Source organism: Perognathus longimembris, chromosome 6 (genome assembly GCF_023159225.1).
Source record: "Perognathus longimembris pacificus isolate PPM17 chromosome 6, ASM2315922v1, whole genome shotgun sequence".
NCBI classification, from domain to species: domain Eukaryota; kingdom Metazoa; phylum Chordata; class Mammalia; order Rodentia; family Heteromyidae; genus Perognathus; species Perognathus longimembris.
The window spans coordinates 11,800,411-11,815,734 of record NC_063166.1 but is presented as its reverse complement, the minus strand read 5'-3'; the positions used below and the strand labels follow the sequence as shown (position 1 = coordinate 11,815,734).

The 15,324-nt window shown below is 53.0% G+C and overlaps 1 protein-coding gene across 3 annotated transcripts in view; it reads left to right on the top strand.

Annotated features, from left to right (window-relative positions):
• The window catches only part of Scube3 (signal peptide, CUB domain and EGF like domain containing 3), a 37,275-nt gene extending 22,501 nt beyond the window's left edge, over positions 1-14,774 (top strand). For 2 of the 3 annotated variants that reach the window (XM_048347906.1, XM_048347905.1), the window contains 15 exons: positions 1,325-1,447; positions 1,791-1,907; positions 3,130-3,255; positions 3,542-3,658; positions 3,794-3,898; positions 4,142-4,258; positions 4,580-4,738; positions 4,931-5,146; positions 5,478-5,639; positions 5,847-6,014; positions 6,830-6,991; positions 7,404-7,601; positions 8,084-8,236; positions 8,346-8,425; positions 10,869-14,774. In XM_048347906.1, coding sequence (XP_048203863.1) covers positions 1,325-1,447; positions 1,791-1,907; positions 3,130-3,255; positions 3,542-3,658; positions 3,794-3,898; positions 4,142-4,258; positions 4,580-4,738; positions 4,931-5,146; positions 5,478-5,639; positions 5,847-6,014; positions 6,830-6,991; positions 7,404-7,601; positions 8,084-8,236; positions 8,346-8,425; positions 10,869-11,018 — 2,153 coding nt within the window. In that variant the 3' untranslated portion in view covers positions 11,019-14,774. Of the gene's footprint in view, positions 1-1,324; positions 1,448-1,790; positions 1,908-3,129; positions 3,256-3,541; positions 3,659-3,793; positions 3,899-4,141; positions 4,259-4,579; positions 4,739-4,930; positions 5,147-5,477; positions 5,640-5,846; positions 6,015-6,829; positions 7,023-7,403; positions 7,602-8,083; positions 8,237-8,345; positions 8,426-10,868 lie in introns of those variants that run through there. The other variant, XM_048347907.1, reaches the window with a different exon arrangement.
• Positions 14,775-15,324: the final 550 nt, after the last annotated feature.

The window sequence follows — 15,324 nt, the reverse complement described above, 5'->3', positions numbered from 1 at the left end:
CCAATCCTCAGATCTCAGCCTCCTGAGTTGCTAGGATTACCGGCGTGGGCCACCGGTGACCTCTGTAACCTTAGCCCACCTTCCTCAGACCTTCCCAGTGGGCTCCGGGAAATGACCTCCCTTCATAAAGGCTGTCCAGGCTCAGGGAGGATGGCACCACACTCAGGAGCATGGCTACCGGGTTCAGATCCTGGCCCTGCCTCTTCCTGGTGCTGTGACCCTGCGCCACTCACACCATGGCGTTGTGCCTCAGTTTCCTCACAGGGCTTACCTCACTGTGCTGTAATGAGTCTTGTATGTACAGAGTCCTCAGGGGAGAGCTTGGTGCCTGGCTTGTGTATTTGTTGTGACAGTACCACTTTGTCCATTCCACTCCTTTCCATCAATGAGGTCTGGGGGCAGATGGAGGGCAGGGAGGAGAAAAAGAGAGGGTAGCCATATTGGAAATAATGATTCATGGGGCTTGTCCCCTAGTCACAAGGAGCAGGGGCTCCTTCTTGGTATCCTTTGGCCCCGCGGCTGTGGGAGGAGGGGAGGGCTGGGGCAGCAGGTCAGCCAGCCCTAGGAGGAGTGAGGTTTCCTGCAGGGGGGAAGGACTGTTGACAGGTATGCCAGGAGTGACCTGGAAGGCTGCCCTCCCGCCCCTCCCCTCCAGGAGGGGTGAGTAGCCTGGGTCCTGTCTGCCACCAGCTCCAGGAACTTGACCTCAGGAAGGAAGCCGCTCACTCCCCCCACTCTTCCCTCTCTAGTGCTGAAAGCTGCCTCAGACCTGAGTCTCTCCAGACTTCTCCCCGTCCAGCCCCCTGCCTGGCCCCTGCCTCCCCCACCAGCTGCCCAGCCTTACCGGCTCTCCTGGAAGTCCTCCCTGCCTGGCCCCGTGCCCGGCTCCTCCTCCCTGAAGGCTGCCCCTTGACAGTGAGTCCTCTGGACTCTCCGCCTCTCCTGGGCCCCTACTCAGCATTCTTGAGGGGGCCCTTGGGACAAGGGTAGGGGACAGGAAGGAGTCAGGAGAGGACTCTCCCCGCCACCCCAAGCCTTCCTGGGCATAGTCATCAGCTGGAGAGCATGGGGCGTGGTCTGCCCTGTAAGTCAAATGCCCACCTGTTCATACTGCACACTGGCCTGCTGGCCTTCGGTCTGGCTCCTGGACCCACCCACCCCGAAGGAAGGGCGTTACTAATTCCCCTGAACAGGGGCAACCCAGAGGCAGGAGAGTGGCAGAGGGTCAGGAGGGGGGGGGCCAGGACCCTCCTTGCTTGTCCTTGTCCCTAAGAGGAAAGGATCTATCAACTTCCTTCTATCCTCTTCCTCCCTGCTCCCCCAGACATTGACGAGTGCCGACTGAACAATGGGGGCTGCGACCACCTTTGCCGCAACACAGTGGGCAGCTTCGAATGCAGCTGCAAGAAGGGCTATAAGCTTCTCATCAATGAGAGGAACTGCCAGGGTAAGCAGACTTGGGCCACCGCGAAAGGCCTGGGAGAGGTTCCTAGAACAGCTTCAAGTCATCCAGAGGCTGAGAAACTCGGTGTTTCGAGTCTCGAGAGGTAGTGTCTGCTGTAGATTGCAGATGGTACCCTTCCACTGGGGGATGGATTTCTCCCCAGTCAGTATCGTTGGCCTGCCCAACCACACAGATCCAAGGACAGAATGGGCATGGGTTGGCACTGTTCAGTCACCCATCTGTGTTCGGGTCCTGAGTGGGCAGAGTCGATTCCAGGGATCCTTCGCCTAGGCATGGGTCCATTGCCCCAAAACAGCTTCAGTAGCTTACATCCTGTCCCTTGCAGATATAGATGAGTGCTCCTTTGACCGAACCTGTGACCACATGTGTGTCAACACTCCAGGAAGCTTCCAGTGTCTCTGCCATCGTGGCTACCTGCTCTATGGCGTCACCCACTGCGGTGGTAAGCCAACAAGCTTGCACCCCTAACCCTTGTCACCTTAGCCTTCCTCACCTCCTCACCCTGTGTGTGGATTGGCTTTGCGGCTGTGGGTAGTCCCCGGTTGTATCGCCACGATGAAACGGAAGGGGTTCAGGCAGCCTTGAAGATCAGCATGAGCATCCTGTCTCCAAACTTCCTGCCTCCTACCCCCATCACTGACCCCAGACTCCCCATCCTCAGATCACAACCAGCCCCACCAGTAAGTAGGAGTGGGAGACTTGAAAAGGTTGGTCAGTGAGTCCTTTGGCTGAGGACAGAGATAAGGGGAGGAGGTTTGAGTTCCTCTCAGGCCACAAAACTCGTTTAGTTTTTAAATTAATTAATTACTTATTGTCAAAGTGATATACAGAGGGGTTATGGTTTCATACGTAAGGCAGTGAGTACATTTCTTATCAAACTTGTTACCTCCTCCCTCGTTTTTCTTCCACCTCCCTCCCTCCCCAACCCCCTCCCCCGCCCCGGGGTTGTACAGTTGGTTTACAGCGTATTGTCTTCTAAGTATTGGTGTTGCATTGGTTCTCCTTTCATCCTTGATCTCTCCATGTTGATGTTCCCCTTCCCTTCCCTAGTTCCGATAAATGTATATACAATAACCAGGGCACCAAAATCTGTTACAATGACATCAGGGGTAAAAACACGGAGAATATTTTTTTTAATTGTAAGAATATTTCAAATTGGGCCCCAGTGGCTCACGTCTGTACTCCTAGCTACTCAGGAGGCTGATATCTAGAGGATCACAGTTCGAAGCCAGCCTGGGCAGGAAAGTCCACGAGGCTGTTATTTCCAATTAACCCTCAAAAACCAGAAGTGGTACTGTGGCTCAAAGAGGTAGAGCACTAACTAGCCTTTAGCACAAAAGCTCAAGGACAGCACCCAGGCTCTGAGTTTAAGCCCCACAACCAACAACAACAGAAAGAATCTTTTTGAGTGTGAGAGACGGGATGATGTTGTCCAAAAGGAATGTTAAAAAAGAATATTTAACATGAGATTTGCCCTCTTAACGGAATTTTATATGTGTAGTATACAGTATGGTTAACTTTAGGGGAATCTTTAGAATGTACTTACCTTGCATAACCAAGGATGCCTGGAACTCCAACCGGAGGTCCTGATTCCCTGCCGACACCCTGCCTTCCGCTCCCCGACCTCCACAGTTGATTGTCCGTCTTCCTATCCCTTCCCCCAGATGTGGATGAATGCAGCATCAACCAGGGAGGCTGCCGCTTTGGTTGCATCAACACCCCTGGCAGCTACCAGTGTACCTGTCCAGCCGGCCAGGGCCGCCTACACTGGAATGGCAAAGATTGTACAGGTGCGCCGCGCCCTCTGCTGGCAGGATGTGGCACTGACGTGTCAGGAGCGGGAGCCGAGTACCAGGCTGGGCTATGGAGTTGGGGGAAATGGTTGAAGAATGTAATTATCTGTGTTAACACGTGCTGCTGTGTTTCTAGCGAATGATCCCTTCATCAGTCTCCGTGGGTGTAACTGTAGTGCTTCACGTAGCTGATCCCCCTCCACCAGATCCATCAACTAACTGAGGGAGAGGGTGGGAAGGGGATGCGTGCCACCCCCCCGTCAGGCCTCTCTCCCCCTCCTAGAGCCAGTGAAGTGTCAGGGAAGCCCTGGAGCCTCGAAAGCCATGCTCAGCTGCAATCGGTCCGGCAAGAAGGACACCTGTGCCCTGACCTGCCCCTCCCGGGCCCGGTTTTTGCCAGGTACATGGGAGGAGGGGCCGGAGGGGGGGAGTGAAGCGGAAGGAAGAAAGTGGCAGCGCCTCTGCTCCCCTGAGATCCCTCCTGCCATCGGGAGCTCAGGGGCAGAGCAAGGTTGTGATTGGCCCCTTTCCTCAGAGTCCGAGAATGGCTTCACAGTGAGTTGTGGTACCCCGAGTCCCAAGGCTGCCCCGGCCCGAGCCAGCCACCCTGGGAACAGCACCAGTTCCAGCCACTGCCATGGTGAGCAGGAGCACCGAGCCGCTCTGACCCTCCTCCGCCCACCCCTCCCTCTCCACTCGTCTCTCCGCCCTGCCTCATCCCTGGCGCTGCTCCGGTTCTGCGGCCTCGCTGCCTCTAACGCCCTCATCTCACCTTCCAGCCACGCGTCTGGTTTAGTGCCCAGCTTTGCAACACCTCCACAGAAGCCCTCCTCCCAGCCCCCCCCCCCCGCACCATCACACTGAGCTTCTACCATCCCTCTAGAGGCTGCAGCCCTGTCAGTTAAGCAACGGGCCTCCTTCAAGATCAAGGACGCCAAGTGCCGTTTACACCTGCGAAACAAAGGCAAAGCTGAGGAAGCCGGCAGAGCCCCAGGGCCAGGTCTGAGACCCTCTCCCCGACGGGCTGTCCAGCTACCAAACCCTCCACCCCCCAGGCCCCTCTGCTTAGTAAGATCTCATCTAGAAACCACCCCACCCCCAGCATCAGGAACTGCGCACAGGGTAGAAGAGGCAGTTGTAGTCCAGCTAACATCCCAGACGAAAGGGACCCCACAAGTTTGCATTCAGAGGTCTGGGGAGGTCTGGGGAGGCCTGTCAGGGTTGAGCTGGGAACGTGCAGGCTTCAAGGAAGAACTTCCCCTGTGCCTGGTGGGGAGGGTGGGGGACCCAGATGCGGAGGCTCACGAGGCCCCTCCCCCAGGTGGCGCCCCCTGTGCCGAGTGCCAGGTCACCTTCATCCATCTCAAGTGTGACTCCTCTCGGAAGGGCAAGGGCCGGAGGGCCCGGACCCCTCCAGGCAAGGAGGTCACCCGGCTCACCCTGGAACTGGAGGCGGAAGTGAGAGCTGAAGAAACCACAGGTAGAACGGGAGTGGAGGGCTGCCGCGGAGAGGGGCTAACCACAGGCCTCAGTGGCCAAAGGAAAGGCCAGGCCTCCCCTAGGGGAAGACCTGTGTAGACCCTGGCCCTCTTACCATGCCCCTTTGAGTTTCCACCTCTGCTGCCCCGCCCACCTGCTCACGCCGGTCTTTCTTTCCATGACCCACCGCCAGCCAGCTGTGGGTTGCCCTGCCTCCGCCAGCGGATGGAACGGCGGCTGAAGGGGTCCCTGAAGATGCTCAGAAAATCCATCAACCAGGACCGCTTCCTGCTGCGCCTGGCAGGCCTTGACTACGAGCTAGCCCACAAGCCCGGCCCGGCGGCTGGAGAGCGCGCAGAGCCGGCGGAGACCTGCAGGCCCGGGCAGCACCGTGCTGGGGCCAAGTGTGGTAAGGCAGCTTGCTGAGGAGCAGGGGAGTGGGGAGGTCCCCGAGTAGGGGCCTGGACCCTTCCTTCGTGGCCTCGAGTACATTTCTTAAATTGCGGGGCAGCCACGACCCCCTCTGCCCCTCGTCCTCCCTTCCTTGGTCCCAGGCCGAACACTACAGATGCCAGGCAGGGGCCAGCGCATAGACTTGACCTGATTCTCAAAGCAAGACTCTGCTTGTTCCCTAACAAGAGGAAATCTCCCCAATCTGAGGGAGCGGGAAGGGGAGTCGCATAGGCCTGGGGGGTGGAAAGTGGGGGGGTGGGTGGCTAGCGCGGCCGACTCTCCCTCAGTCAGCTGCCCGCAGGGAACGTATTACCACGGCCAGACGGAGCAGTGTGTGCCATGCCCGGCGGGCACCTTCCAGGAGAGAGAAGGGCAGCTCTCCTGCGACCTTTGCCCTGGGAGTGATGCCCACGGGCCTCTTGGAGCCACCAACATCACCACGTGTGCAGGTGCCAGGGGAACAAACCATACAGAGTGGGCGAGGGCGGGCACCGGGGCGCCCACGGGCACGGGGTTTCCCACAGGGCAGGCCCAGGCTCCAGGCCACTCACCTAGGTGACATCCTGTTTGTACGCTCTGGCCCTCGAGACTGGGTGAACCCATGGGGGTGACTCGGGACCACCCCCATCAGAGCTGGGCCCTTGGTTTCATTACAGGTCAGTGCCCACCTGGCCAACACTCTGCGGACGGGTTCAAGCCCTGCCAGCCATGCTCAAGGGGCACCTACCAACCTGAAGCAGGACGGACTCTGTGCTTCCCGTGTGGGGGAGGCCTCACCACCAAGCATGAGGGGGCTGTCTCCTTCCAAGACTGTGACACCAAAGGTGAGTGGGGTTGGTCACCCCACTAGGGGACTCCCTGAGCCCAGCTGCTATCAAACATTCTTGAGGTCCCTGGCACCACCATGCAATCATAGTACATTGCCGCCCCCCCCCCCCAAAAAAATACCTATCCCAATCCTCACAATGTTATCCCACCTTCAGCTCCAGACCTCGAAGGGCCCAGCGGCCCAGGCAAGCACACCAGTCAGCTCTCAGAAGCCATTGCGGCCATTCCTCAGGCCAAGCCTGGGGATAAAAGTACTTAGCAGCCGAGTGCTAGTGGCTCCTACTTATAATCCTAGCTACTTGGGAGGCTGAGATCTGAAGATTGCAGTTCTAAGCCAGCTGGGGCAGCAAAGGACATGAGACTTATCTCCAACAAACTACCAAAAAGCTAGGAGTAGAGATATGATTCAAGTGATAGAAGGCTAGCTTTGGACAAAAGAAGCTCAGGGACAGCACCCAGGCCCTGAGTTCAAGCCTTAGGACTGCCATGAAAAAAAAAAAAAAAAGCCCCACCTTAGCAGCCACTGTCTCCTCTGCTTTGGGGGGACCCCTACATACAAGTGAGTTCCTAAATACATCGGGCATCATGTTCAGTATCTAAAAGGAAAGGATTGGCATGGGGCCAGCCACTTTAGAAAGCTCCATTTCCTGAGCTTAAATTCTGACAAGCCTGGGAAAGGTTGGAATCTGGGGGTGGGAGACTTGGGAGTCTTTAATTTACTTGCTGAGCCATCTTGACATCCTGCCTGTGGCATGTCCCGGAGCTCCGCCCCGCCCTCCGGCTCATCTCCTGCCATCCCCCTTGCCTGCAGTCCAGTGCTCCCCTGGGCACTACTACAACACCAGCATCCACCGGTGTATCCGATGTCCCATGGGCTCCTACCAGCCAGACTTCCGTCAGAACTTCTGCACTCGCTGTCCGGGAAATACAAGCACTGACTTTGATGGATCTACCAGCGTGGCCCAGTGCAAGAGTACGTGGCAGGCCACACTGTGGAACAGGGGGTAGGGAGCTGGGAGCTAGGGGCATGGAAAGAAAGGGGGAGTGGCAAACCAACAGGAAACAGGGCTGGTAGGTGGCTGGGCATAAAAGCCCCACCTCTCTCCCCAACGTACTCGCTCTCTAGGTCAGTCGCTAGATTGAGCCTTGTCGCCTAATCTCCCTGGAGGTGGGTAACAGGGAGGAAGAGAGGCATAAAGTGGAAGGAACGGGTACTTAACGGGGCAAGTGGGAAGGTGAGCTCAGAAGGTGTAGAGTAGATGACAAACTGGGATAGCGGCCACCCACGTGTCTGTCCTCCACTTCAGTACTCCCCTTTCCTCCATCTAATTCCCCCACTGACTTCCCTTCTCTTTCTTGCCCTATCCACCCGGGCTTGGCTGCAGATCGCCTGTGTGGTGGGGAGCTAGGTGAGTTCACTGGCTATATCGAGTCTCCCAACTACCCGGGCAACTACCCAGCTGGCGTGGAGTGCATCTGGAACATCAACCCCCCACCCAAGCGCAAGATCCTTATCGTGGTACCCGAGATCTTCCTGCCATCCGAGGACGAGTGTGGGGACGTCCTCGTCATGAGAAAGAACTGTGGGTGGCTGCAGAGCTGGGCCAGGGAAGGGCAGTCGGAATCTGGTTGGGAGAGAGTGAGTTTGGTACAGGAAGAGCTGGGGCCGCAAAATCAGGGACTCGTGGGAGAGAGATAGTGAGGGATGCTTTAGGGAGAGACTCAGGGCACAAGGGCACGAGGGAATGAATGGCCGGGTTCGGTGGAGAGAGGAGGGAGGAAAGCCAGCACCGCAACCCAAAGCAGTCCGTGTGTGACTTTCTAATCCTAGCTCCATGGCCAATTCTGCTCATTTAAGTGTCAGAATTCATACACGGTGTGAGTACTTGGCTATCAGCAGTGGAAGGAGCCCAGGAGGCAATGGGAGAGGGGTTGTGGGGGGTGGGGGGGAGGTGGTGGTGTCTGGGGGTCTATGTACATATTTGGGTGGAGATTTCACCCCATCTACAGCAGGGCTCGGGTTGCCTGGCCTGCTGCTCTGCTGATGGGCTGTTTCCCTTGCCAGCCTCCCCATCCTCCATCACCACGTACGAGACCTGCCAGACCTATGAGCGGCCCATCGCCTTCACTGCCCGCTCCCGGAAGCTCTGGATCAACTTCAAGACCAGTGAGGCCAACAGCGCCCGCGGCTTCCAGATCCCCTACGTGACCTATGACGGTGAGCGGGGGGGCTGGAGAGGGGAGTTGGGAGTAGAAGGGGTGGCTTGGGGTCTCAGGAGGGGAGTAGGGGAGCAGGTAGAGCTCCCACAACCATGGTGCCTTTGCAGAGGACTATGAGCAGCTGGTAGAAGACATTGTGCGGGATGGCCGGCTCTATGCCTCTGAAAACCACCAAGAGATCTTAAAGGCAAGTAAATGTTCACCGTGACGGTGATGTTAATATTAACAATGCGGTAGCAATGCTCGGGCAACACGCAAAGTGCCAAGAGGAATCTTCTTCGTGTGTGTGTGTGTGTGTGTGTGTGCATGCGTGTGCCAGTTCTGGGGCCTGGGCACTGTCCCCTATGCTTTTTTGTTCAAGGCTAGTGCTCTACCACTTGAGCCACAGCTCTACATTCAGCCTTTTGGTAGTTTATTGGCTATAAGAGTTTCATGGACGTTCCTGCCAGACTGGCTTTGAACTGTGAAACCCAGATCTTAGCCTCCTGAGTAGCTAGGATCACAGACATGAGCCACCTACACCTAGCAAAACTACAATCTTAATTTTATAGTTATTCTTTGTCGATTATTGCTACATGAGAGTTATCTTTCTTACTAATAGCAATGTTATCAAAATAAAAATGTGATAACAAAAATCACTTGGAACTTAAAGACATCAAAGAATGTAATATCATCAGTACTTTGCAAACACTTAAGTACCTGGATCATTATTTCAAATTAAATGAATCTGGGTGCAGTGATGCAAACCTGCGATCCCAGCTACTCAGGAGACAGAGAAGGGAGAATCACTTAAGTCCAGGAGTTCAAAACCATCCTGGGCAACACAGACTGGTGTGAAACCAAAGGCCATATGTGTCATGTTTGTGAAGAAGTGCAGTCCGATACCCAGCCTCCTGGTGCAGGAATGCAGTGCGAGGAACTTGAAACCTGGCCTGCTCTCCATGCCTCTGGGCATGTCGTGGGCAGGAGGTCAAGAGAGACCATAAAGAAAAGACCTGAGTTGAAGGGCTGGGAATGTGGCCTAGTGGTAGAGTGCTTGCCTAGCATGCATGCCCTGGGTTCGGTTCCTGAGTATCACATAGCAGAAAAAGCCAGAAGTGGCACTGTGGCTCAAGTGGCAGAGTGCTAGCCCTGAGCAAAAGAAGCTCAGGGACAGTGCCCAGCTCCCTGAGTTCAAGTCCCAGGACTGGCAAAAAAGAAAAAGAAAAGACCTGAGTGAAGTCAAGAGGAATCAGGGAGGAATATTCCAAGCAAAGGACCATGGGAAGAGTTTAAGAACCTCAAGAAGGCCAGGATGGCCCTTCAGGGCAAGAAAGAATAGAGAGGAGACTAAAAGGCACAAGTCCTCCAACTTGCCACACAAGGGACTTAGCTTTTACTCTGAGTTATAAAAGAAATCATAGGGGCTGACGCTATAACTCAGTGGTAACATGAAGGAGGTAGTGAAGAGACTCAATTCTCAGCACCGGGGAGTAAAAGTGAAAATAAAGAATCGTTGGGTGCCGGTGGCTCATAACGGTAATCCTAGCTACTTAGGAAGCTGAGATCTGAGGATCATGGTTCAAAGGCAGCCTGGGCAGGAAAGTCCATGAGACTCTATCTCCAATAATCTACTCAGAAAAAGGTGAAAGTGGTGCTGTGGCTTAAGTGGTAGAACACTAGCCTTGAGCACAAAGGGCTTAGAGACAGCGCTCAGGACCAGGGTTCAAACCCCAGGACTAGCGAGAGAGAGAGAGAGAGAGAGAGAGAGAGAGAGAGAGCCAGGTGCCAGTGGCTCACACCTGTAATCCTAGCTATTCAGGAGGCTGAGATCTAAGGATCATGATATTCAAAGCCAGCCTAGCAGGAAAGTTTATCAGACTCTTATTCCATTTACCCACAAAAAGCCAGAAGTGCTGTGTGGCTCACATTAGTTTTGAGCAAAGGAGCTCAGGGATAGTGCCTAGACTTCAAGTTCAAGCCCTCATACCACTCCCCCACTCTAAATAAATAAATAAATAAATGTTATCTAGTTGTGAAAGCACATGCCTATAGTCCCAGCTACTTGGGAGGCTGAAGTGTCAAGATAAAGTAAACCCAGGACTTCAAGACCAGCCTGGACCAGTAGCAGGACCTTGACTTGGGAAAAAAAAAAATTAAAAAGGAGAGAAGCGAGGGGAGGAGGGAAAGAAAGGGATGGAGGGATGGAGCAGGAGAGAGAACAGAAAAGTGTTTGAAGCAGGAAAAGAGTGAACCATCTCTTTCAAGAGTCACTCTGGCTTTGGCGGGGAGTACAGTCTATGAGAGCAAGGAGACTGGCAATGGTCCCAGTGAGACATGATGACAGCTTGGCCCAGGGTGGCCAACAGAGGCCAGACTCTGCGTATATTATGACTCTAGAATCAACAGATTCCTTGTGGTTGTGGGCGAGAAAGAAGAGTCAAGGATGGCTCCACAGATTGGGGGCTTGAGCAGTAGAAGGCTGGAGCTGCCATTGGGATTCAAAGGGCAGAGGGTGGGGCTGGCAGTCCGGAGCTCCCCTCTGTATGGCTTTGGAGTGTGCCGTGCCCAGAGACATGGAGAGGGGCTGCTGGGTGGAGGCTGGTGCTCCCGTTTCCCACCTGTGACACTGAGCTGACGCTCCTCTGCAGGACAAGAAGCTCATCAAGGCCTTCTTCGAGGTGTTGGCCCACCCCCAGAACTACTTCAAGTACACAGAGAAACACAAGGAGATGTTGCCAAAATCCTTCATCAAGCTGCTCCGGTCCAAAGTTTCCAGCTTCCTGAGGCCCTACAAATAGTGCCCGCAGCCCAAGGACTCAGGTTTTGGAGTCCCCCGACTCCTCAGCCCTCAGCGCCGGCAGCCCCCAACCTTAGACAAGGAACTCTCTCCTCTCTTTGGAGGAACTATCACTACACAGACCAGGCACTCCTCCCTTTCTGTGCCTCACTTCCTTCTCTCTCCCTCCCTCCCTCCCTCCCTCCCTCCCTCCCTCCCTTCCTCCCTCTTCCTCCCTCCCTCTCTCTCTCTCTCTCTCTCTCTCTCTCTGTCTCCCTTTGTCTTCCTCCTCCCCCACTGGTCTTCTAGGGAATGGGGATGGGTAAGAAGGACTTCTTGCCATAAAGGGTTGTGCCTTGCCAGTCAGGAGGCAGAACCTCTCCTACTGTGTTTCCCAGGGTTTTTGCCAAAGAAGCCTTTAACTCAACTGGCTTAATGCCAGCCCCGGGCTGCAGGGCACAGATTTTGAGCCCTGGGCTGCCCACACAGCTGGCTTTCTTGTCCATACAGCTCCTCACTTTGCTCTGCTGCATGTCTGTCTGCCTGGGATCTACTCCATAAGGGTTTACAAATGGTCCACACACCCCTGGGCTGGTGGACACTAGCTGAACGAGGACTTGCAGGACATTACCATGCACACCCGTGCCCTGCCACGGCTCTAGAGAGCAAGGCTACAGCTCTGCCGGACAGAAAGCAGGTTTCTAAATCATTGCCCCAAAGAAGAAAAGTGAAAGAAAGAAGGAAAGAAAAAAGAAGGAAGGGAAGAAAGAAAGAAAGAAAGAAAGAAAGAAAGAAAGAAAGAAAGAAAGAAAGAAAGAAAGAGAGGAAGGAAGGAAGAAAGATCTACAGAACACTTGGAAGCCAGCCTCCGACGACGCTCGTAGCTTTTCTAACTTGTCTTCCCCGGCCCAGCCCTGCCCTCATCCCAGCCTCGTGCTCCCTAGGGGAGCCCCACTCCCCTTGCTCAATGTTGTCCTTAAAGAAACCTGGCTGCTGCCTGGCCCCAGCCTGGACCTTGCCCCACAGTTGTCTTCCCCTTGTAGCTCCAGGTGGCCTGTGGGTTCCCCCAAAGAAGACCCCTCTCTGCAGCCGGCCTGGAGCTGCCTACCTCTGGCCTTGGGCAGTGGGCAGCAAGACGAGCAGGCGTGCACTTGGCGAGCCTCCTGCCCACCCTGTCCACATGTAATAAGTGCAATCATTTTGACCCTTTCTGTGTTGTCTAGAGGAGGGAGGGTTTTTGTGTTCTGGTTTTATTTTTGTTTTTGTTGTTTTTGTTTCTTTTTCCTTCTTAGAACAACCCTATTTATAGCTGCCCAAGAAAGAAGAGTGTGATCGGAATGGAAGAGTATCCATTTTGAATCTCATGAACCTTGAGTGCTGGAGCATCTCTGCCCCACCAGTGGCCGCCCACTGTGCTAGGGCCCTCTGCTGGGCCAACCTGGGGCTCAGAGGACAGTCTTCTGGGGACCTGATGGAACCGAAAAGAAAGGGACTGTGTGCTAAACCAATCCTGCTTCCCTATGCCACTCCATGACTTCAGCATGACCCTTGTGATTGTACGGGCAGGTGGGATTGGTCAGTGACTCTATTGCAAGTAGGGGAAACCTCACGTAGTCCTGCTTTTATCATGATTTCCCCGGTATGCTCATGGAAGAGGACCAGGCCAAATGCCCAGGGACAAGCCAACTCGGGTTCCCAAGGCCAGACAAAGCTGTAGTAATTAGGAACAGGGTAGTTCCCCTGGCACGAAGCCAGTGCTCTGCCTGACACTTGTCACTTCCCACTTGAGAGTTGACTTCAAGCCTGTTTCTTGAAGGAAGAAGGATCAAGTCAATGCCCAAACTTAGATCCTGCATATTCTACCCTGAATTCAACTTATGTCTGGAGTCCCCCATCCCACCCCACCCCCAATCAGTAGCATTCACCTGCAAGAACATAGGCCTTAGCAGTGGGCAGCCAATGGCAGAGTTCCACTTCTTGACATGTTGGTTGGGAATGGACTTCTGTCTTTGTCTCTCCTGGTCACCATTGCAAAGATGTTAAATGGCTACATCCAAGCTGGGGAAATGGTCATTTAGTATGGATGACCACACTTTCCATGAAGCACCGTGAAAACGGAATCAAATTTGACCATCCTAATTCTCTATTAGAAGCATTTCACTTTGGTTCCTCTCTCCCTACCATTTTGCATCTCTCTTGGAAAGCCAAACAGTGAGGCTGAGTCCCAATTTATACTTTTAGGGTTTGGCTTCTCCTTTCTCCCTCTTTTCCCCTACCCTACCGTACATACACATAAAGTATATATTCTTTAGTCATTTATGTCATGGCTTGTGGAAAGGGTAGATTACTAGGTTCTTAACTGATGGCAAGACAGATCTAGATGAGTAGATGAATATTTGGTCTTGTCCACTAAGTTTAATTAGGTGATCCAAGTTGGGCATTAAGAATCCAGGCTTAGCTGCTGCTGAACCTAAAGAGGAAACTGGTCCTGGGCATCAGACTAGGGGACACGTGGACTGAATAAGGAGTCAACACTCAGGGACTCTCTAGGCTTCACAGACAGATGAGAAAGATATTTCCACTGGTAAGCGAGGGGAGTGGGAAGACGGTGTAAATAGGAATCCTTCATGAGCTAATCCAGGGCCCTTCCTGCAGGATGGGGTGCTTGTGGGGTCATGGAACTATGGGCCCTCCTTTGTTTTAGTACAAAAATGGTCCTGATCTGAGTCCGGCCATGGAAAGCTATTTCCATGAGAACTCCAAGTGCCAAGTGACTTAGAAAGTGATCCAAGTGTTTTGGAAAGGCACTTATATCCTCTGAAGCACTGTGATGTCTGTACTTCTCCACCTCTCCCTCTGCATGGTCAGGCCAGGCGCACCCCTAAACCTTAGGGGATTCTCAGTAGGGAGAAAACTGTCCAGAGCCCAGACTTGCGCCGCCCGCCCCAGGCCTAGAGATCCCCAAAGGCTGGACACGGAACTGACTGCTCAGATTCCTCCCAAGATTCGGTCAATTTGTGGTGATGGAAATGCAGATTTGTTGGTGAAATTTCAGTAATATAATTCTGATCTTTGGCCCTATAATGAAATGTTTTTCTTTCTTCTTTTTTGTTAATCTGAGAAGTGTTCTCCATATGCATGTTTGAGGTAACTCTGGAATAGATTATGAGGTCATTATCTCAATATGTCAAAAAGAACATTATAGAGCATTCAAACGTTTGCATAACTACATTCTGACAGTCTCAAACTAAGGGAACAAGACAGTATGGACCGACCAGAGGCAGAAAATGCCAAGCTGTCTGTTTCTCTTTAGCACAAGAAAGAGAGGAAGGAAACAACACCTTTAAACTTGACCCTCCATGAAGGTAGTATACCCTGACCTTGGGCCACACTATTTGATTAAGAATCCTGTAGGAAAAAATATTATGAGAGGAAACAGAAGCCCGGTTCTGTTATTAGCCCATCAAGATGGTACAGAACTTTGCTCTACTGTGCAAGTTGAACTGAAGTTTCAGAGAAGAATCATTTTGTGGAAGGCTTATTTTCTAACACAGAAAAAAAATCTCAAAAAAAAACAACAACCCTGTCTTTATATCTGCCCTCCACTGCTGCCAATATAGCAAGCATCTCCTTACACAATCAAGAGTAAACAACAAATGATGCAGTTCCTAGAGTATTTTGCACTTGGGGAAAAATATGTATCTGAACTTGTAAAATGCAATGTTTGGATTTTGTATTGTTTTTTATTATTATTATTATTAAAATCCTAAATGAAACTGTTCTGCCTACTATCTTTTCCTCTCTCAGTAGCTTATCCTAGAACTGTAAACAAGCTTGAGGAGCAAGTGTCTTCTGGCTTCCAGCTAAGACTTTTTTTTCAGTTCATCTTATTCCTGATTTTAGAATTGTAAAAGGCATGTGTGTGTATATAATTTGTGTGTGTGTGTGTGTGTGTGTGTGTGTGTGTGTGTAGGTTACTGGGGTTTGAACTTAGAGCCTTGCCCTCTTTGCTTCCACATGCCGCAAAGGGTCAGTGTTACTAGAGAACCCCAAACCCGCCTACCACCTGCACCTTTATTATTACTTCCAAAAGTAAAGTTGCAGTAAAACAGAATTAAAGATTTGTTTCAAAGAGGGAACAAGTACGGGGCTGATGCACGGGGGTTGGGGGGAGGGGGGCCACGGGCGGGGAAGGGCAGAAACCACACTTCACTTAGAACCTGTGGGCTGAGGGCCAGCTGGGCATTACAGTTGGAACAGCTGAGCTCTCCACATCCTCAACCACTGCTCTTCTTACTCCTCTGTAGCCGAGGGTCCAGGAAGTCCCT